General features: G+C 33.6%; 1 protein-coding gene across 5 annotated transcripts in view; it reads right to left on the bottom strand.

The window, feature by feature from the left end:
* The window catches only part of SLC4A10 (solute carrier family 4 member 10), a 161517-nt gene that overhangs the window by 102845 nt on the left and 34307 nt on the right, over positions 1 to 24365 (bottom strand). For 2 of the 5 annotated variants that reach the window (XM_059394074.1, XM_059394073.1), the window contains 4 exons: positions 17836 to 18024; positions 7511 to 7602; positions 6442 to 6531; positions 1512 to 1669 (listed from right to left, as the gene is read on the bottom strand). In XM_059394074.1, the coding sequence (XP_059250057.1) occupies positions 1512 to 1669; positions 6442 to 6531; positions 7511 to 7602; positions 17836 to 18024 (529 nt within the window). The remainder of the gene's footprint in view (positions 1 to 1511; positions 1670 to 6441; positions 6532 to 7510; positions 7603 to 17835; positions 18025 to 24365) is intronic. The other 3 variants (XM_059394075.1, XM_059394076.1, XM_059394077.1) reach the window with 3 other exon arrangements.

The following is a 24365-nucleotide window of genomic DNA, read 5'->3' as shown; positions in this document are numbered from 1 at the left end:
ACACCCAGCATGGAGTCTGACATACAGGGCTCAGTCTCACAACCCTGAGATCACGACCTGAGCAGAAATCAAAAGTTGGTCACTTAAGCACCTGAGCCCCCCATGCAGACCCAGGGATAGGTACTTGAACACCAAATCCAGTATTCATTAGCTGAGCTCTAATGAAATGAGGCCTCTCCTGGGAAACTGTTCCATATTTTTGGAATATCTTGCCCATAATCAAAGTACAGAGTGATATAATCTTCTGTGTTTTTAGTTAAGGCCAAAGGTCCATAAGAGGAAACTTTTTTACAAACCCAGTACGATAGCACCTGAACTTTGCCTCATTTTAAATTGGCAGAGGCATTCAGTGTTTGGAAGGGGAAGCATACTAATAGGACCTGAAACAGTCATAGCATCAACCAAAGGGCACCAATGGCGAGGGAAATGGAGTAGATGCTGCTATGGGAATACAAATGGCTGTCTATATATAGAAATCCCATTTAATAGAGGGAAAAAGGAAGGAAGCAAGATCCCCTGGATGAACTACTAGGAACATAACATGCTAAAGTCAAGAGTCTTCTTTTTCATCACAATTTTGCCCATGGACATATATTTTATCTATGAAATAGAGATAAGTGATAAACAATGTAATTTGGTTTGTATTATCCCTAAGTTGTTAGTTTTTATGTGTAGTTAAATGGAAAATAAGTTTAGGTAATCAAATTAAATTTGTACTTTTTTATAAAGATTATTTATTTATTTATTTGAAAGAGAGAATGAGAAAGAGAGAGAGCATGAAGGGGGGAGGGTGAGAGAGAGAAGCAAGCTCCCTGCTGAGCAGGGATTACCAATGCGGGACTTCATCCTCAGACTCCAGGATCATGACCTGAGCTGAAGGCAGTCACTCAACCAACTGAGCCACCTGGGCCCCCTAAATTTGTACTTTTGACTTGAATTCAACCACAATACCACAATGCTGTTACCAACGATTTTCAGATTCTGGGTATGGGAAGCATACTGTGCCTGAGATGGAAAATACACAGTATATTAGATAGACATCTCTTAAGAATGGCACTCACATGTACTCGGAAGGCTGACTCATTCGAGCGTAAGCTAAGCCTTCAAAACATTTACCTTTCTGAGTCTGACCAGCCTATAGTCTCATGCAATCTTTGAGGCAATCCTAACACTTTACCGTTTTTACCAACCTTATAAGAAATGACTTATGTGGTGATATAGACCAGGGTATTCAGAGTTGACGAGCAAGCCTGAAAGAAAACACTGGAGTTTGAGAAGAGGGAGGAAAGAACAGAGTAATTTTTGAAATATTTTTTCTCCTCTTCCACCAATAAGAAGAAATGATTTTGTGAATGACACATTAGTTTCTAGAAAAAAACTTTCAAAGGAAATTATATTTACTCCTTGTTTTTCCATTTTGTTTGGTTTGGTTTGGTTTTGGTTTGAGGGGGGATTTATTAAAAGAAAAAATTGTTTAAGAAAAATGCAGATGATGCTCTGATACTTTTTACCTGGTCGGAATTGGGACTTCAGCCAGTCCTTGAAGCAACACAGCAGGAGACAACCTGACAAACGCAACTACAGTTCGATCCAAGAACTCCAACTCCCCTACTAGGATGTTTGAAGCCTCAGCACCTGGAGGAATCTTTTTCATAAAATGCAGATCAACCTGAGAGTATCACAAAGTAATATAAATCAAAATTAGCTAAATCATATCCTAGCACAGCACTTCATACAGGGTAATCCATCAATAAACGTAGGTGATATAAATACAGTTTTTATAAATATAACGTAAATAAAGTTTTAAAATAGTTTAACATCTCATTTGCCCTTTAAAAATAACAACTTTTTTCTCGTGTATTTTTCTATGTTCTCATAAATAAGCTGAATACTCGAGTTTCTCTATTTCATGTTTTTAAAAGACACTTCTTTGCATCAGCAATCTTGAAATTTTCAGGGAGAAAAACGTATGTGTTCCAGTAAATGAATATTCTTTAATCATAATTTAATCTGTATTTACCAACAAATTTAGAAGATTTATACTATATTATCTTAATTTTGTGCATATTTCAATTAATACTCAAAATATGCCTATTTCAAAAGAAATGTGACCATTTTTCTCCTTAGAGCATAAATAATGACTTTTGTCTCCATCTTTCTTCTAGTTTTTCTATATCCTTTACACTCTATATTTGGCCTGATTATTCTTCAATTTCAATTTCTCATCAGAAATTAGAATTTAGATATAGCAGAGTAAAGAAAACAATAAAGTTATTAACATTTGAAGTTGCTGAAGAACCATAGTTGAATTTCTGATATGAGATGTCTGTGATTGAAATGAATGCACACAAAACAAAGGTGATCACTAATAAGAAGAAATGCTTAAAAGGTGAATTCTGAAAAATGACTGTAAAACAATCTTAAGAGTAAAAATCAATTTTTATGCACAGGTCCTCAGTGACAACCAAGCAGTGACTCTAAAGTCAATTTCACAAGGCCTATTTCTTGTTTCTAATTCATTTGAGCTGCTCTTTATGAGTATCTGTTTGTAGGGAAAATAAGAGTTTATCTGCCTTAGTAATTGGTTTTATGCTCTCCTGTTAATGAAATGGGGGCCCAAGGTCAAAGTCGGGATAGCCAAGAGAAAGAGAAAAGAGCTCTGGCAAACACAGGTGAGGGTAAGAAGATTTTTTTCTTTTGCAAATTTAATGATTTGAGAAGATTTTTCCAAGAAGTTTAACATGAAAAAAATTTAAGGATGAGTACCTTAGGAAGTCCATAGCCAGAATGTAGTGACTACATTAAATATGTTACTTTCTGAAATCAAGACCTCAGCATAGCTAGTTAGAGGTTTATAACTACTTAATTTTTCTGTAAGATAAGGGTGCCATGAAACATAAATCCTGTTATATGAAGTACACATTTTATCACAAGGATTGAACATAAAAATAATCTATAATACTCCACTAAAAACATTAAATAGAACCCAGGTTCTATTTTAAAGAAAAAAATTATTTAACAAAGCAAAACTGCCTATAAAAAATTATGACAAATATTATAAATTCCAAAGTTTTTATTCTACAAATATATTTCCAAATATAAATTTGTAAACTCATAAAACATATGCATTGGGATATTACATGGTAAATATTTTCCTTTAATGGAATCTCACTTTTTAATTTATAAATACAAAGTATTTATTTACCTTAATAATAGAAGGTTAAATTTCAGGGGAATTATTATCATATTTTCATTTTTGTAGCTAGAAGAGATGCACATATTGAAAATGCTTTAAAGTAGTAATGCTTTACAATTTTACAATAATGCATAAATTTTCAAGAAGGGAATAAAAGATTACCTATACACTATTAGCCCTTTGACAAAAGCACAATATATCTTCATAGGTGTTTTAGGGACTTAGAAAGTAAACAACTAAGTTTTTTCCTCTTGACGGAAAAAACAATTATACATGTTAACACACTGGAATAAAATTTAAAGTGAGAAAACGGCTTTTTAAGAAAATGTGTAGTTGATAAATATGAATTATATTGACAATACCTATTATAACTTTACTGAGAAATTTAAGTTCTACCCAAAATGAGTTTCTATAAACTCATTTCTTGCTAGACAAATGCCAAAGCCTCTATCACTGAAGTCTGTGCCTCAGGCTGGTGGCAATCATACAAATAAATGTCTTAAGATCCAATTTAATTAAATCAAGGACTATACAGTGTGCTAAAATAGTCCAATTTTACAAAAGGAAATATATGATCCTAGCATTTGAATTTTTTTGCATTACATAATACCTAATATATCATCAATTTTTATCTGTTATTTAGAAAAAGCATAATTTCAGGTTTAGCAAATTTTGATTTAAAATGTAATAATTTATAGCTAAATAATATATATCTGGAATAGCCATTATATTATATGTATTACATTATATTACTCTTGGGATAGTCATATATTTGGGAGTGATAGATTATATAATACATTATCTAATTTATTATTATATTATGCAATTATATATTGTTATTCTTACATTAGCCCTATATTTTTGTATTTGGGTTATTATATTATTCAGAAGAACCCTGACAATCTAGCTACCTTTTAATATAATAGAGATCATATTTAAGAAACATAATTTAACCTTTTATAAAATTACAAATACCTAAAACTGCTCTGAAGAACTAGGCTGAAATATCTCTAAGGCAATCCTTAAGTGGAGTCAAACAGTTGGAATGAATTTTCTGGTTCTCTGAATAAGACTTCGAAGTAATCAAGGTATATACTCTAATGAATATGGATTCACACCCATGCTTCTGGGCTCTTTAGACCTTTATGCTAAGAAGGGGAAGATGTTTTATTCTGCATTTGGTACTTAAGCTGCAGGTGAGAAACAGGTATATCTCTAGGGAACAAGGTTGGACAGAAGATCATGGCAGAACAAGAAGTGTCTGGACAAGCCATGTGCTAAGATGTGAAGGAAACAGTGACGGGACTTTAAGGAGAAAGTTTAAGTCTTAAGCCCATTATAGAAAGTACAAGAAAATTAATAGCAATTCTCTGAGGAGAAATGGTGTTGTGACCCTAACCAGCTAGTGATCTTGAGCAGCTCTCTAACTCTCTCTGGAATTCAGCTTTCTCACTTCCTAAATGAGAAGATTTCTAAGGTTTCCTACAGTTCAAGGAATTGAAAATCCATTTATTGTAATATGTTTCACATACTAAAGATAGATGCAGAAGAAAGTTCCTTCTACATAGAAAATAATGTGAAGTTCTCTTTGGGTCATTTGAAATAAACACCACCAACATCCTGGGAAACACTAAAATAGCCATCTTCTACATGTCAGTTTAAAAAACAAAAAGCAATAGACTTTTGACACATCTGCTTTTTAAAAGCACTTTTGGAAGCAAAAACATGACAACCTCAGCTTATATTCAAAAACATTCTCCAAATTAATAAATTTGATAAGCTTATCCATTGGAAGGGTTAAAAACATGTAGATTGAATGTACCTAGGATACAGTATTAAGTCACATAAAATGAATAAAGACTTTTTTCCCCCTTAACATCTCAAAATTCTACTGGGTTTTGCAACCTACCTAATAAAGCTTAAATATTAACATAGCCAAAGTAACCTAGAGACTAGCTGAACTTTCATTAAATTCACTACCAAACTGAAATCATCAGGGCTAAAAATGCTTAATTCATATACCTGTAAAATCTGGCACTAAAATTTGTTTCTGTAATGATAGATCATATTTGTTCTTTCCAAACCCTATTACTCTTCCCTCCCAGGTTATAAGGTAAGAAGTATTACTTGGAAAAAGTTCCAGAACTAAAGGCTTGAATTACATTAAATCTCATAGGATTCATTCAACAGGTACATTCCAAGCACCATTCAAGGCACCAGATATCCAGGGGAGACCAAAACATATTAAATTTTTGGTCTAGTAGTTGTTTTTTGTGCTATTTCAACTAAAATTAAAACAACAACAATGACAATAATAAAACCACTTTTTATTGATGATCTGCTATATGCTCAGCACTCTGCCAGGCTCTGTATATTACCTTCTTTCGTTTCTACAGCAAAATTAGAAATAAGCAATATTGTTCTTAGTTTACATATGAGAAAGCTGAACTTCAGAGAACTTCTCCAAGATCAGATTGCTTATAAATGTTAGAGTTAGGATTCAAGATCTGATGTTCTTTCTCAAAAGCCATGTTCTTTACAATGTGCCATGATATGGACAAGAGACAGGAATAGAGATGGTTGGCACTGAGTAGAGGGCTGTAGAAATTTCACTTGCCTGTTAAAAGATGAAATGGACCACTGATTGGAAATGCAATAAGGAAGACAAGGATTAAAGGAAAGATTATGTATTTTTCTCTCCTCTGTAGTTCTAATTGTTGGGCGGGGGGGGGGGGGGGGGGAAGACCTGAAGATAAGACTACTCTCTCCGATTGACAGTATCCATTTTCTTTCAGATGTGAAAAAGCATTTGTGAAGGCTGCAAAGATAGGTCAGAGAACTAAAAGCAAAATGATATGGAGTTGTAAAATTCAGTGTCAAGGGGTTATATCCTTTAAAAAAGTTAAAAGGTGGTTTATTTCAAAGGATGTGATACATTATCATTGTTTTTGAGAGTGTTAAATGTGCGCCTGTTACACTGTTAGTGCCTGCATAAATAAGTAAGCAACTTTTTATGTCATTGATATTAAGATATTGTTTCAAATGAAGAATTTCAGAAATTAAATGTATGGCAGTTTGTGACAATTTTATTCAACTTGCAGATGAATGAAGATGTAATGCTTTAAGAAGATATGTTATTTGGAGCGGAGATGGAATAATACATTTTTAATATTTGAATCACATGCCTCCATATGGTGAAATGAGCTTGGAACCACTGTAGAAAGATAGCCCGAGTAAGCCCTCACCTCTCTCTCTTGCTGGTGTGGAGGTCCTTTTTCATGCCTTTGTTTCATCCCACAGGGACTAGTATGCCCCTTTTGTTGGCCTCCCAGTCCCTGCACGCATAATTAACAGACTTAAGCTGGTACACCATGCTCCCATGGAGACTCCACCAGGCACCAGAGGGAGAACATGCACATGACTAGACCTAGACCGTTTAGGCACTGGCAGAGGCATTCTGAAACAGCAACAAGGAGCTGATCGCCATTCATCTTCAGAAGCTCGATGCAGACAACTTCTACTCTGCCTCTTATTCCCACCTCCTCCCACTGTTACAGTCATTGCCAGTGCTAAGTACTTTCAGGGGAAAAAAAAATCACTCTGGGTTATTACTGTTTCAGCCACTCAGATAAAAAGAATCATTGACCCTCTTTATTTTTCATCCATATGGAAACTCCTTTTTCCTGGTCAAGTGTTAGTTTGCCATAGCCTACAATAGCACAGATACGCTGTCGGGAATTTGCTAACCCAAATCACATGTACTCTATTTTCTTAGAATATGTTCAAGTCAATGATTTCATTTGAATTGTCTCTCTGTAGATGTATCCCTCAACGGAGTCAGTTGTTACTATGTTTTTATTCAAACCTCTGTTCAGTCTTACTAGGTTCTAGTGTTTCCTTACACTAAGGCCTTCCTCGATCACCACAGTGAAGTTTATATCATATGGTTTGTTTTTCCACAAATAGGAGAAAAACAATTTTGAAAAGAAATAACCAGCAATAGTTTTGAGCAATAAACTTCTGTTAAATTCTCTGTGAAGTCCAGCTCTGCTTTTTTTCTATAAGAGAAACATTATACCAAGTGGCTGAAACCTGAACTCTATACATAAACTTACACATTTGGTTTTGTGAATAAGCAAAATGTTACATGTGAACTTGAATGCTAACATCATCTATAACAGTGTCAAGCTTTGGCTAAGAAACAAACAAACAAAAAAAAAAGTGCATGCAAAAAGTTGTGTCCACGCCTCTTAAAATGAGTAGTAATTTCTAGTAATAACTCAGTGGCTTATTAAATGAGAGAGAAAAGCTTACCTTGCTAAAGTCAACAGTGCTGTTTTCTCTGCTCACATCGTTTTTATTTTCCACACAGGCTGGAGCAGACTGAGGAGAAACAACCTGACCTGCTAAAAGAAATTGTTATTACAGAATACAAACAATTACTTATATAATTCTAGACACATTGAGTGAAATATGAATTAATCTAGGCTAACATAGGTTTCTTAATGAGTTTATGAGGTAAGCATGAAGAGTCAATATAAATAGGTCTATATCAATACAAATAGTATTATTTGTCTGTTACAGATAGAAATGGGAGAATTCAGTCAAGAAAAAGAAAGCCAATTCTCAGGTTAAAACTCCATAGCTGAACAGTTATTCTCTATGAAGAAGACTGTCTTCAAAATATTTAAATCTAATCATGGTTTTGAAACATCATTGAGTTCTAAATTTGTCCATAACTAATGACACACATATAAATGACATATATATATATGACAAGATAGACATCTATGATTTAAGCTCAACCTAAAGAATTTAAAATGTAATTTTTTTAAAAGGGGAAATATTTTTCTATTTATTCAGATATATCTGAATACACAGCATATCCATAGCTTCTATTCCACCTGAAGAAAACAATGAGAAAAAAATGCTTTGATGAAAACAGCTAGAGATTTCTGTATGACAGGGGTAGTTAGAAATACCTTTCCCTTACACAGTACAGACCCTGTGAATATGATTTTATCTTTGTTACTATTCAATTATGTAAGTATCCTGATATTGCCCTACATGAGAAAAGACCAATAAACTTGAACTGTGTTAGTTTTCCATTAACACTAACCAGCAACTTAATTACTTTGTAGTTTTTTCCCATTATAGGGAAGCTTATGTTAGTTACATGGACAGTAGAGGTGGGGATGTGACAATTGGTAATTAAATTCCACTATTCATGAAAGACATCTTTTTCAATCACAGCTTATCTGAAATCTGTCCATCTTCAACAATTAAATGGTAAAGATTAACAAGTTCTGCTTACTTTCACTTGCATCTTTCTTTTTCCCTAACCTCCCCCCACCCTCACTTACGACTTTTGCTGTGAAATGAGTAATGGCAACACAGCTTTGAAGCCTTGACTATATTTATGACCATAACTCAGTGACTCCACTTAACTGCTCCTATTCCCCTCAGCCTTCAACAGGAATACTCTCTGCTCTCTCTGCCTGCCTCTTCTCTGCACCCTACCTAAATTTCAATTTTATTCAAAGTTCACCTTTAGTCTCATCTTCTCCACCTACTAGAATCTCTACTTATCCAACCTTCTCTAAAGTACTAGTGTATATACGAACAGAACCTTTTCTTCGAATTCTTTCCTGATATCCCACTTACTCTTTGTTACCTAGAAATTACCAAGAATGACTTAAAATCTAACAATTTGCTTTCAAATATTAACTGTAATTTTGCTTTTGGACTGATTAAGCCTCTCAAGCAGGGGTCATTCATTAATATGTACAATTTTGTTATGTTTTAAAATTGCTATATTGCCAGAAATAATGAACTTACGATTCTTCCAAAAACTTCAGTATTTCTCTGCTATCACTACACAAAGTAAAATAATACATTTGGTGAAGATTTTAAAATTGAACTTTTATTGTTTTTTTAATTTTTGTTTTTATTATTATTATTATGTTCCATTAGCCAGCATATTAAAAATGAGTTTTTAAAACAAATTTACCTCCAGCCATGTGCAGAAATTCTGATTATCATACTCTAAGAGATACATGAACTTCAGAGAAATGACAGACATAAACTGCAACAATTATTTGCATTCTCCCATTTCTAACTGCCATGTGCGGCTATGACTGTGAACTGTTCATTAGCAGCCATTTCATTTATCATTCTCAAAATAATAACTGTAATTTTAAAAAAACCTTTTACATAATGCATTTGTGCTACTAACAGATGTCTTCAATCACCAGTTTCACATCATTTCACCATATTTTCATGAATTAGAACATTAGATATATTTAAACCTAAATTTACTGAATGTTCCGTATAGTTGAGAGATGAAATTCAAGGCATGGGAAAATGAGATAAACATATATTGGCTTTCTTATAATAATTTATTTCATGTGATCTAAAACTGCATAAAGGGACAATTATTTATTTCGATCAGCAAATACATACAAAAAGAGAGTTAACCCAATGCAAAATCACCCACTTTGAAGAGATTTAATTGGATAGAAAATATGCCATAACTTAAAATCTGAATAAATTGGATAGCTTGTGTTTTCATATATATACTTTAAAAGCAGAATATTTTATAAATTACCATCAGCTCATGTGATATCTTTAAAACATCGGCACTTGTATTTCTTCTTATAAATACTAACACTTTGAGATTTATTGTTCTATTTTATTTTTGTTCTCAGATGATGAAAATTTTACAAAATATTACCTTATAAAGGTGATAATCAGAAAGAGATCTGAAGTGTATCTCTATGACTATTTTCAGTGGTATGAATAAGGACCTAGTGGAGGGTACTTAACTAGCAGAAGATACTGGAGATGATAGGGAATTTCTTGTAAGTTCTAAATTCTAGAGGTGTGAATAGAATATAGGAAAAAGGCATTCAAACCACCAACCTATGCTAGAAATATAAACCACAAATTTGATATGTTTTACACTTCAGAGGTAATAGTTAAATAAAGTAGTAAATGTAATAAATATACTTAATCACATCAAGAGTCCTGCAAAGTTTAAAGGGAACTCCAAGTTTTATTTCTTGATATGTTTATTAATTTGTTAAAATGAAACAATAGACATTAAAAGTTTATATCTTTAAAGTAGTATCTGAAAACTTGGCAGGATGCAGAAAAACACATAGATATTATCATTTAAAAATTAAACTGACAAGTTTGGTTTGGGTTATTTTGAGAAAAAAAAGAAGCCTTTAAGGGACATAAATTGTATTTGTTATATATCTAGATCTATCTATATATTAGTATATGTATATAACGGAAATCATGAAGTATAGTCTGTTGGATGGCCAAAAATTCCATAAATTAAAATAAATTTTATGACTATAGTCTTTGTCCTTGTAAACACTGATCTCTTTAGTTTATTCCAAAAATTACTGCCTTTCAGAGGAAGGGGATGGGCTTGGATTTCAAAACAACTTTTATTAACTTAAATACTATTATGAAAGAAGAATCATAAATATAGATTCTGAAAGGGCATCCTTTATTTTCTCTGATGTTTAAAACAATAATAATTCTCAGAATGCCAATTTTCAGGTATAGGATTTTACTTTCAACAAAAATGAGAGTATGCTTTCTAATAAAATAACAAAGAATTTGTTGGGATATTTTTCCCTCCAGGACAAAATCGCATAAGATTAGGATTTAGCACTCACATATATGTGTGGAAGTTTAATGAATGCTAATTTTTCTGATACTCTTTTGAATCATGATGCCACAATGCTTTTGAACATACATATCTTTATTTCTTTATATTACCTTCATTTTACCCATTGATCACTACCCATATTAATATATACTATAAATAAATGTCATTTCAATGTTTAATCACATCTGTTATTATAATATCTAAATAATTTTGAGGCATGAATATGGCTATCCAAAAAAAGAGAGAGAGAGAGAGAGAAAGTGACATTTATTAACTCAGTAGCCTAATTATATTTAGAGTAGATTATTCAAAAACAAATGAAAAGTGGACACCACTAGTATTAACTGGGAAATGATCATGAGTATAAATATAAACATTTAAGAAAACTAACATCATCCTACATATGTTTAATTTTCCAGGGTTTTATAAATTTATTTATTTTTTTTAAAGACGTTTCTATACCCAACATGGGGCTTGAACTTGTGACCTCAGGGACAAGTATCACATGCTTTACCAAATGCCCCTATTTTTCCAGGCTTTTAAACTCAACTAGTTCACTATCTTAAATCCAAAACTCTAATATTTTTCATGTGTCTTATTAATCAAAGTGCATAATATATAGTATTCATATTAGTATTCATATAGTATAATTATTGGATTAATTTTCCTTTGAGTTATGAATTCATTTTTTTCTCTGGATTTTCATGAGGGAGCATCTATCAGTTAGATAAAAAAGTTATTATAGACCATGGATTTTTTCCAGGGCAAATTATAAAAGATGTGGGGCAAGCATAGGAGAAAACTGAGAGCAATTTAAGTAACTGATAATCAGAAAAGGAAAGTTCTGTCATTCTACTTGTTACTTCATAAATTTTTCATTAAGTCCATTGTGAGACTGGCATAGCCATTTCCCTCTTCATAAAGTTGTGGGGAAGGAACATGAAATTATGTCAAAGTACTATTTTTTTTATTTTAAGTAATGTCAGTATATTAAAGCATCTCATTATAGAAACGCAACTGTAAAATACAGTCTCAAAATGTCGGTAAAGTATCATATTAACTAATTTTCAGCTCTTACCTATAGTTTTCTTCTTCTTTAAATAAATTACGTACATTAAGTATTGTAAAACAGCAGATTTTAACATCTATTTGGCCAAATTCAAATCAATAGAATAATACATCGCTTAAGTATAGCATTATTCGCTACTGTTTAATACACTGAAGCTCATGCGTATTGAAGGAAACTGGGATGAAGACATAAAGGTACATTACTATTAACCTTGAGACCAAGCTGATTTACACTACCTCAGAAACCTTCAACGCATTTAGAGTACCCAAAGAGTAGGAGATGAGGGAGGTACAGAGATGAGATGAGCCTGTTAGAGACAGACACAAGACAGAGCAAAATAAAGAAATATAAAGATGAATGACAAGGTTACATACATGTGTAACAATACATTTATTCATGGGAGTAGAAAACATGAAGAAAGAAAGGCTAAGTATTTAGAAAATGTTGATTAGGTGAGCTACATTTTAAAAACATAAAAGGTATGCACATAATTAAACTTGGAGAAAAATTAGTATGCCTGAAAATAATGTAATATAAGAAACAACAAATTTAAACACATCATATTAGATCTATTTTTGTTGTTAATGTCTAGTCTCGATATTCCAAAACTCAGTAACACCAATATAGCCTCTGAACAGAACTGTCAGTTTTGTTAACAAGTCACCTTGATTTTTTTTGAAACAATGGAAAGTACCTTTATTGAATAACAATGTTTACTTCTGACATCTACATGAATCTTTTAACATGTTTTCTCTCAAGTAATTCTAAGAATTATAAGTTTAAGTTTTCTTCTTCAAAAGTAGAACATGATGTGGAATAATTTTTAAACTCTTTGGTACCTTACTTATGAAACAACAGTATTTAAAAAAACATAAAAGCATATAGGTATCTCAACACATAAAAACACTACACATCTGAAAATAAAAAGTACAGCGTTGTAAAAGAAGTGCTTATAAAGCGATAAAACTGATTTCCGAAAGCCACAAATAAAAGTCATTCACAATACACATGTGTACATTATTTTAAGGGCTGGAATCTATGCAGGCCTATAGAATCAACTCATATCCCATCCTTCTAAATCTAAATGTTCTCCAGTAACCTGTGGTTTTGAAAGTAAGTTAGAGACCTTCAGCTCTGCAACTCCTTTTGCGATCCTAAATAAAAGTTGCCACTGGAAAGTATTTGTAACAGGAAGGAGAAAAGATATGTGGAGGAAAAGAAATAGAGTTAGAATTATCAGTGGAACACAGTGGAATGAGAAGAACGTACACCTGAGCAAACACCTGAGTCTTAAATTACTTTTAAAATATATAAATGTTATCAGTTGGTTAATAAAATTTTACATTAGATTTGTAATCCAAATGTCTCAAGGCATAATCAAATGCATGAACTGAATGATAAATAAAAATAATGATACATTTTCTTTTCAGATCATTTAATACAAGTGTTATTTTTATCTCAAGAAAGTCCTTCTAGTTTCAAAGAATTATTGACTATTCTTGATATATTTATTCTGAATACTTTCCACCCATATCTTTTTCAAAGTTTTAATGTTAAAGAAGATACTATTTTTCTATTATTTTTTGCTGTTGTTTTGCCAAATTTAACTGTCACTTTTTATTGAAACATCAGAATCAGACATTTAATTCTCACAGTTTTGATGCTTAATGAAAAGTGAAAGTTAAACACAGCATGGCGGCATTCAAATGCATGGTGAAGCCATAGCATCCCGCAACTTAGCCCTTAAGAGAATGTGCAAACACCAAGAAAAAAAAATTATACAAAGAAATAAAGCTAACATATTTAGAGGTGAGACTGACAAATTATCACAAATCACTAAAGAAAAGTTACAAACAAAATAGTGCAGACTTGGGGAGAAGAGGAGCAAGGAAATCACTATCGTGCATATCAAATCTATAAAATGGGGAATATCCACATTTGAGACTTAGAATGAAATATGTGAATTTAGTTAACTCATGGGATTACTACTAAAGTAATAATGCTCAAGGAAAAGTCAGTTAAGGAAGTAGAATCTTTATTCTATGTCACTCTTTTAAACTTCTTTACATAAATATCAGTTCATTGTTAAGGGAATTTTGATAGTTTTGCCCCAAAAGTGAAAGTATATTAAAAACAAGAGGGGGCTTATTTTTATCCCTATGCTGGGGAAGGAAAATATTTTCTGGTTTCAACTTTCTAGAAGATCCTCATCCCATTCAATTCCCATTATATAATCTTAAAAGAGAAAGTCCATTTTTACATGAAATACTCTGCTGAAAACATTTTTTTGTAAATGATAAGAATATTATTTTCACCTTTTTTGGATTTCTTAAAATCCTTTTGTATCTCTCTGTACTACTGCACAGAATAAATAAAAAATAAATAAAAAATAAATCTCCATTGCATATGTTGTAACAATGTCAGATCTATATTTATGGGTATGAATTTTGATTTGTTTGTTTATGTAGAATTTGTCAGTTTTTAGAGTTCCTAAGTAGATTGAGAACCTTAGTAATAAAGGTCTTTCACACTTTTTTTCACTTCTGGATAGGAGATTTATCTCTAAATTGGTGAAGTCTATACATATTTTCAGAATTCTCAACACACATAATTATGCAAAGTGTATGAAGAAGCAAAACAGAGTCACGAGGAGGTGTTATAAGCCTAGGCTTAGAAAACCATTTCTGACAGCATACTCTACAACAATACTTAATTGGGTATATGAATCTTATTAGAAATGTTTCCAAGTCTTTATTACCCTAATATGTGCCTCAAAAAGATCTCTACATGTTTAGATATAGGCTGATTATACAGATGGTGACAGAATCACTTCAGAACTACTCACATTCCAGTTTCAGAAAAACTAAGCATTTGCCTCAGTAAGGCAGAAAGTAGCCTTTCAGAAAACTTTATATCTCTATGTGTCTAGATGTAGACTTGTGATTCAAGGCTATAATTCTGTCATTTCTTCTCATGTCTACCAGAAGTTGTATCTAAGTCTACATGATATTACAATAAATTAGTCACCCCATAAATTCATTACCTTCTTCCCTCCACAAACAAAATGTAATAAAGTAATTTTATGGTAAACATTATTCCCAGTGAAATTTAAAATACAAATTATGGCTAGTTCACAATCCACAAGCCTTGCATTTTTTTTCAAAAATTTTATTTATTTATTGGATAGAAATCACATGTAGGCAGAGAGGCTGGCAGAGAGAGAAGCGGGAAAGCAGGCTCCCTGCCTAGCAGAGAGCCCGATGCAGGGCTTGATCCCAAGATCCTGAAATCATGACCTGAGCTGAAGGCAGAGGCTTAATCTACTGAGCCACCCAGGCGCCCCCAGGCCTTGCATTTTTAAGATAAGCATATATCCTTCTTATAGACATACATTTTATTATATGATTTCTATTAAAAGTAATCAAATGAAGGCAGAATTTTTTTAAATGTGCTTACATTTATACAGAGAAATATTTTAATAAGGTCCTCAGAATCATATAGACATAAGCCCAATATCAAAATTAATAAATATCTGAATCTGTTGTTTTAATATCATCATAACCAAGTAAGTTCTAGTATCATAGCTTAATAAAAGTACTACATTTAGATTAGGTCTCAGAATATAAAAGCTTCACCTTGTCATTTTTTTTTTTTTAAGATTTTGTTTATTTATTTATTTGACAGAGAGAGACACAGCGAGAGAGGGAACACAAGCAGAGGGAATAGGAGAGAGAGAAGCAATCCTCCCGTGGAGCAGGGAGTCAGATATGGGACTTGATCCCAGGGCCCTGGGATCATGACCTGAGCAGAACGCAGATACTTAATGACTGAGCCACCCAAGCATCCCTATTCTGTCATTTTTATGTATAGCATATTTTAAAGCAATTTGTGATTTAGAACATGAATATATATTGAATATATGATGTGATTTAAAGCAAAGCATAAATTCTCAAAATGCTCAGTGGAATCTATAAATACAAGTTGGTATATGTTACAAAGTACTTAATTGAACTTCCTAAAGCTCCCCTTGCTACACAAAGATAATGTTCCTATGAAACCCTTCTTTCTGAAAGTTTGCCTTGTACCACTTCATTTTTAAGACCTACAGGAGTATAATAACAGCTTTTTTTTTTCATAAAAGCAAAATCCTCTCTGGATTTCTTTTGGTTAATGAAAATAGGTACTAATGCAGGTCTTTCATAAAAGTGAAGTTGCGTGGGGCTCCTGGGTGGCTCAGTGGGTTAAGCAACAAACTCGATTTTAGCCTAGGTCATGATCTCAGGGGCATGGGTTTGAGCCCAGAATTGCACTCCATGCTCAGAAGGGAGTTTACTGGAGATTCCCTCTCTCTCTCTCCCACAGCCCCTCCCCCGACATGCACACATACATGCGTGCCCTCTCTTTCTCAAATAAATAAGTCTTTAAAAAGAACCAAAGTGGGGGCACCTGGGTGGCTCAGTGGGTTAAAACAGCCTCTGCCTTCAGCTCAGGTCATGATCCCAGGGTCCTGGGATGGAGCCCCGCATCGGGCTCTCTGCTCAGCAGGGAGCCTGCTTCCCTTTCTCTCTCTCTGCCTGTCTCTCGGCCTACTTGTGATCTCTCTCTGTCAAATAAATAAATAAAATTTTTAAAAAAAGAAGAAGAACCAAAGTGAAGTGGCATAACGTGAATTTTCAGAAAGAAGGGGACACCTGTGTATGCACAACTACAGACTGCTATATGACAACAATGATTTAAAAAATCAGAAAGTATTTCAAAAATCATTTTGCCATTAAGAACTATTTCTGTGCTCTGAAACAATAATACATCTAATCATCTTTGTTGATTTATCAAAGCATTTCTTCTACACGCATATATTTGATTTAGTAGTAGTTATTTTAAAATCCCATTTAAAGCACAATGTGGAGAAAACTCATTTTCATGCATTTGTATTTAAGGCATCACTACAGCTATTGAAAGTAGGAGTGAAATGACATAAAATAGTCCATGCTGAAATATACATGCTTTAAAGCTTTTGTGCAAGTCAGAGTCTTTCTAGTACATTTGAGATTACTTTTCATTAAATTTTTATCTTTTAAAACTGGGACTTTGTGTAGCTGATGAAAGTCTAACAAATTCCTATCATCCTCATGATAAGTTTATCTTTCTTCACAATAAAGGATAGATTCCTAAGCAACTTCTTTAGCATAAACGATGAAGGTTCAAAGAGATGCAAGGAGAGAACAAAATACAAAAGAAGGATAAAACAGTCTGAATGCACAAGCCATAAGGAGTAAGTCGTAAGTGCCAAAAAACAGTGATTGGTGTCATCTGTGTTGGTGTGTGAAGACAGTAAGTACACTGTGGCTCCATGGGCATTGAAGATGTAGCACTGCAAACACCAATGAGCCTATGAACTGGAAATCAGGCTTAATGTGCATTAGAGCCACAAGCAATGTTCTAGTTGGTCTTTTGGATCATAGCCCCTCATTGAATTTGTTGACTATGATTAACATGAAAACATTAGCTCTTTTCCACAAACAGTAACTGGTGACCATTATTCATTTTAACTTTAAAAAGCCATAATTCAAAGCATTATATTACATTCTCAGGTTGTGGGGTGGAGACGATGGGGTTGCATCTGAGTGTGTAACTGGTTATTAAATAAAAGTTTTCTCTTCATTCTTTCACGAGCATTTCAGGAAATTTAAATTCTTCATTAAAATTTCTACAATTTGATACTTGAAAATCAGACTATATATGTATAAAAAAGAAATAACTCTACTACAACGATCTGTATTACAATAGATCATTTTCAAATAAAATATATTTTAAAGAATTTGGAAGCACTTTGAAATTCCAGATATCTCTAATAAACATAAAAGAGTACAATAAAGAAACATTTACCATTTTTATCCATGGAATTTGGTTCTGATTGTTTCTTGCCAATATCAGCAAAGGAACGAACTATGGGAATTCTATTGGTGAGTTTTTTCTGATTCTGGTGATGATGCTGTTTCATCAGTGCCTCATGAACCCTGTGGCGTACATCCTCATTGAGCTGACCTGAGCTCACTTGTTGGTCAAGGACCATATCTGAAGAAGGAAGGCAAAAAAAGATTAGCACAATAGGTTAACAAAGTATGCAAGCAGCAAACCATTGAGTCCAAATATACATGTTCCAGATAACATGATTCATCTTAAAATAGGATGAATTCCTTTAAAAATCTCAAATAGTTGTGACTTTTTGTTAAAACGTTGCACAAAAAAGATGGGAAAATTTTTACTATAAATCATTCAACTTTAAATAATAACTTCATGAAGTATTATTTTTTAAATGGACATAGTTGCATTGTGAACAAGTTCTTTATATTCTCTATTATTTACATTGATGGGAGAAAACAGTGGCAGGGGTAATATTAATATAATTAGTATGTTTAAGATTGTAAAGTGGTTTATGTTTATATTTTAATATGGTTTTTTCCCTTTTTCCAGTAGAAAATAATTTCTGTGTTTTCTCTTTAAGTGAACAAAAGTCCATCTGTAAAAATCTGATTCAAGGAGACTTAGGCATTTGGTTGCATTTGGAGAATAAACAACTCTTATACTCATATAAAGTCAGCCGCCTCAAAACATCCTTGAAAATGTATTTATATTAAAGAGTTCTCCTAGAACTATAAAACAAAGAATAAAGGTGAGATTTCAGAGGGCTATAATTAAGCAGATTGATATTTACCATATGCAGTGTCAGAAATGCCTATAAAATAAATAGGTGAATAAAGGAATTTTAAGTTTCTTGGTAATACAAAACCACTTCAATAAACGTCATTGTAGGAAGAAAGAGGGTAGATGGTGAAGTAGGAGGATCCTGAGCTTACCTTGTCCCACAGAGTCATTGTAACAATAGCTACATTTACACAACTAACTCTGAAAATGACCTGAAGACTGGCAGAACAGATCTTCCACAGCTAGGCATAGAGAGAAGGCCACAATCAAAAGGGTAAGCAATCAAGGGGTTTGTGGTTGGGAACCAAACCCCTGGAAGAATGAATCACAAATAGGAGGGACATCACAAACATGGAAAGGCAAGAGGATCAGACCCCACACCTGGCAATACTAGGACTGAGGACCCACATTGCGAGGATTAACCCCTTAACATCTCCCTTTAAAAACCAGCAGGACTTAACTCCAGGACCTTTAAAATTAGCAGGCTTAACTTCAGAGGAGCCTGAGGGCAAGAGGAAACTTGAGTTCCCACTCCTAAAAAGAGAGCATTCTAAATAATTCAGCTGAAGACACATCAGTTTAAAAAGTGCCTGAGATACAGGTGAAGGAAACTTATTGACTAATCTTAGAAAGTATACCAGAGAGGCAGGAGATTTCTCTGAGAGCAAAAGCACTAGCAGGTGACATTCCTCTTCCCTTCCTCCAGCCTCGACAGCAGGACATTGATGGGAGCCAATTCTACACTCTCCATCTACCCTGATAGTACTCTGTGCCTCACCTGAGCATTCTCATGTGGATCTACCCCACCCAACCTCTTGTCTCTGCAGGCATCCCTTCAAAGCAACTCCTGACTGGATCTGACTCCAGAAACAATGACAACAAATATAAAAATGACAACAATATAAAAAGCTTCTGCACAGCAAAGGAAAGCACCAACAAAATAAAGACAACCTCCCAAATGGTAGAAGATATTTGCAAATCATATATCTGATAAGGGGCCAATACCCAAAATACATAAAGAGCTCGTACAAGTCAACACCAAAATAAATAAATGAACAACCTGATTACACAGAACCTGAAGAGACATTTTTTTTTAAAGAAAAGAATACAGGTGGCCAATAAGCACAGGGAAAAATGTTCAGCATCACTAATCATCAGGAGATGTAAATCAAAACTACGATGAGATATCTCCTTACGCCTGTCAGAATGGCTAGTATCAAAAAAGACAAGAAACATCAAGTGATAGAGAGAATGAGGAGGAAAGGGAACCCTTGTTACCGCTGCTGGTGTGATTGTAAATTGGTGCAACCACTGTGGAAAACAGTATGGAGGTTCCTCAAAAAATTAAAATAAAATTACTATATGATCCAGTAAGTCCACTAATGGGTAATAACCCAAAGAAAATGTAAAAATTAATTTAAAAAGACAAATGGCAAATGCTGGGATGCCTGGGTGGCTCAGTTGGTTAAGCATCTACCTTCAGCTCAGGTCATGATCCCAGGGTACTGAGTTTGAGTCCTACATTGGGCTCCTTGCTCAGCAGGGAGCCTGCTTCTCCCTCCTGCCTGTGTGCTCACTCTCTCTCTCTGACAAATAAATAAATAAAATCTTCAAAAAAAAAAAAGATAAATGCTTCCCCATGCTTATTGCAACATAATTTACAACCAGCAAGATATGGAAGCCACCCAAGTATCCATTGATAGATGAATGGATAAAGATGTGGTATATATATAATATATATACCACATTTTATATATATATATATATACACACATATATATACACACACGTATATATATATTTATAAAAGACATATATATCACATTATATATATATATATACCACATTATATATATATAGGAATATATATTATATATATAAGAATATTAGCAATAAAAAAGAGGAAAGGCTTGACATTTGTGATAACATTGATGGTCCTAAAGGATATTATGCTAAGTGAAGTAAGTCAGACAAAGACAAATACCATATAGATTCCTCTTACATATGAAATCTAAATAACAAAAGAAATGAACAAACAAACAAATAGACTCTTAAATATAGAGAACAAACTGCTGGCTGCCAGCACAGAGGTAGGTAGAGAGATGAATGAAATAGATAAAGGAAATTAAGAGGTATAACTTCCACTTATAAAGTAAATAAGTCATGGAGATGAAAGGTACAATGTGGGGAATAGAGTCAATAATATTGTAATAGCATAGTATGGGAACAGATTGTGACTATACTTACTAAGGTGAACACTGAGTAATGTATAGAATTGCTGAATCAATAAGTTGTACACCTGAAACTAATATATACAACTGAATCAATAAGTTGTACACCTGAAACTAATATATACAACTGAATCAATAAGTTGTACACCTAAAACTAATACATACATATAGTTATATGCCAACTATACTTCAATAAAAATTTTTTATACTTCAATAATAATTTTTAGATTTTTTTAATTTAATAAGCAGCCAATTCTGATTTTAGAAAAATAATCAAAGTTGCAAAATAACTTATACTGTATAATTCCATTTATGGCATATACGCACATCCAGAGAAAGGACACCGTAATGATACATTCCAAATTGTGTAAGAATGGGTAGGAGTAGGAGTAAAGAGAAACTTTAAAGTTTTACCTTAGAATTAGATTGACCCATATAAAACTACCATTTTTGAAAGTCAAAAATGGTTATCAGCAGTTTCATAACATTTTAATTTTTTGCATAAGGAGATTTGTGTAATAAAAAATATTAAAGTACACTAACCAATCACAAAAGTATCTCCTTTTTCAAAATGAGGGGATTTGGAAGAAAGAAATAAATGACACAGGATTTTTAGGGCAGTGAAAATACTCATGATATCAAACTATTGGATACATGTCATTATACTTTTGTCCAAACCCAAAGAAACTATATAACACTCAGAGTGAATCCTGATGTTAATCATGAACATTATGTGATAGTGATGTGTCAATGTAAGTTCATCAGTTGTAACCAACATAACATTCTGGTGGGAGCTGTTGATAATGAGGGAGGCTATGCATGTGCAAAATCAACTTTTCCCTTAACTTTTCTGTGAAACTGAAGCTGCTCTAAAATCTAAATTCATAATTTAAAAACAACCTCAGTACAATTAATCTGCCCTAAAATGATCAAATATTAACTCTACTTAATTTTTTTGAAGCTCTAACTCCTTATATAAACAAGCATATCAAAGTGAATTGCCTTCCACAGTCCTACTTAGTGCAACAAAAAATTGAGTATTAGCAGAATTTTCCCATACAAACAATGTTTACATCAGTGTAAAAGGGAAGGACTAGGGAAACAGACTTGGGTCACTGTACCACATTCTAGCTGTGCGATCTTGTAAAGTTGGATAACCTGAGGGTTCTTATTTATAAAATGGAGGTAGTATCTATCTCATATGCTGTAGGCCTAAGGACATAAAGCGTTTAATGGACGGATTAGAATATTGAGACCTTGAGTAAATATTTCCCAGTACAAGATTTCCTTTGCATTTCCATTAAGTAGGTTATGGGTCCCTGGTTTTGATTTTGTGGTGGTTTTAATGCTTTCATATTTATTCATAACTGTATATCAAGTGGAGGCAAAGTAGAGTATATCAATAATGGAAACCTCAGAAGAGGTAGTTCAGGATGGTGGTGTAGGAAGATATGAATTCACTTCTTCCCATGGACAAAACAAATATACAGCTACATATGGAAAAAATGGCCCCTAAAAGGCCCTGAGAACTACCTGAACACCTGATCCACAACAAAGGATAAAAGGACTACATCAAGACTGGTAAGAGAGGCAGAGACATGCTCTCACCAAAAACCCCACCCTCAGAGGGGCAACCCACAATCAGGAGGTAGCTCAAAAAATACGTGTGTGTGTGTGTGTGTGTGTGTGTGTGTGTGTGTGTGTGTATACTTATATATACTTATATATACACACACATGTATAAAACATTATAAAAAATTTAGATATAGATCATTTATCACTAAGGGAAAGAAGTATGTACCCCACACAAGATACCCCTAGGCCTGCACCAGAGAAAGAAGTTCCAAAATGCCCAGCTTTAAAAATCAGTGGGGATTATGTTCAGAAGAAACACAGGGCATAGAGAATGAAGGTTCTGCTCTTAAAGGACTTATGTGTAGAACAACACTCCATAGGACCCAGCATAAAAAACACATTTTGAAAAGAGCCTAGATTATAAGTGAAGGATATTTACTTGCTAAAATTAAAGCTACCAGAGAAGCAGAAGTCTTTTGGGACTCTCTCCAGGGATGGTATGCTGGCAGATGTCACTGTTAGTGACTCCTTCTAGCTTACTGACACCAACAGTGGTAGGTGGCATTTTGGTACCCTCACTCTAATGACCTAACAGCAGAGGTAAGCATCTCTGACCCCCTCAACATCCCCCAGCTGTTCATCCAGCACCACCAGAGCGAAGAGGCATACTCAGCCTACACAAGGGATATCCCTTGAGCAGCAGACTCAAGTGTCCAGGAGGGACTAAATTTCTGAATCACAAAGTTCTAAAACAATCCAAGAGATAGCCTGAGAGTAAACCAAGAATTAGGGTAAGGTTAAGTGACAAGGTTCAACTCCTACACAGAGCCACTCCTTCAAGACAGCTAGAGATAACTGTTCCACATAGCACCAGAAACAAACACAAAAAATCAAGCAAAATGAGAAAACAGAGGAACACATGTTCCATAAAGTAACAAGATAAAAACCCCAGGAAAAAAATTAATGAAACAGAAGTAATTTACTGAATAAAAAGTTCAAATTAATGGCCATAAAGATATTCACCAAAATCGGGGGAAATATGAGTGAACACACCTAGACCTCCACCGAAGAGATAGAAAATAAAAGAAATTACCAAATAGAACTCATAGAGCTGAAGAATATAATAACCAATCTGAAAAATTTACTAGAGGGAATCAAAAGTAGACCAGATAACACTGAAAAACAGATCAGTGACCTAGAAGACAGGATAGTGGAAACTGTTGAAACAAAACAGCAAAAAGAAAAAAAGGACAATTTAAAATGTGATGATAGCTTAAGGGACCCATGAGACAACAGCAAGCATACTAACATTCATATTACAGGGGTCCTAGGAGAGAAGAGAGAAAAGAAAGGAAACAAAAACAAGTTATTTGAAAAGACAATGGTTGAAAAGTTCCCTAACTTGGGAGAGGAAACAAACACCTAAGTCCAAGAATACAAAAAGTCCCAAAAAAGATTAATCCAAGAAAGATCCACACCAAGATGCATTGTAATTAAAATGCTGAAAGCTAAACATAAACAGAGAATCCTAAAAGAGCAAGAGAAAAATAACTAGTTACATTCAAGGGAAACCCCATAAGACAATGTGCTGATTTTTTAGCAGAAACTTTGCAGGCCAGATGATAGTGGCATGATATATTCAAAATGCAGATAGGAGAAAACTTTCAACCAAGAATGCTTGACCTGTCAAAGTTATAATTCAGAATTGGAAAAAAAAGAAAAAAAAAAGGAGTTTCTCACACAAGCAAAAGCTAAGGGAATTCATCACTACTAACCTGACCTTAGAAGCAATATCAAAGGGACTTCTTTAAGCTAAAGAGTAAAGGCCATAACCTGAAATAATATATAAAATAAAATCTCACTAGTAGAAAAAAATATCTAGTAAAGGTACTGTATAAACTACTC

This window comes from Mustela nigripes, chromosome 3 (genome assembly GCF_022355385.1).
Source record: "Mustela nigripes isolate SB6536 chromosome 3, MUSNIG.SB6536, whole genome shotgun sequence".
Taxonomy (NCBI): Eukaryota; Metazoa; Chordata; class Mammalia; order Carnivora; family Mustelidae; genus Mustela; species Mustela nigripes.
The sequence above is the reverse complement of the archived record's forward strand: the minus strand, read 5'-3'. Positions and strand labels throughout refer to the sequence as shown.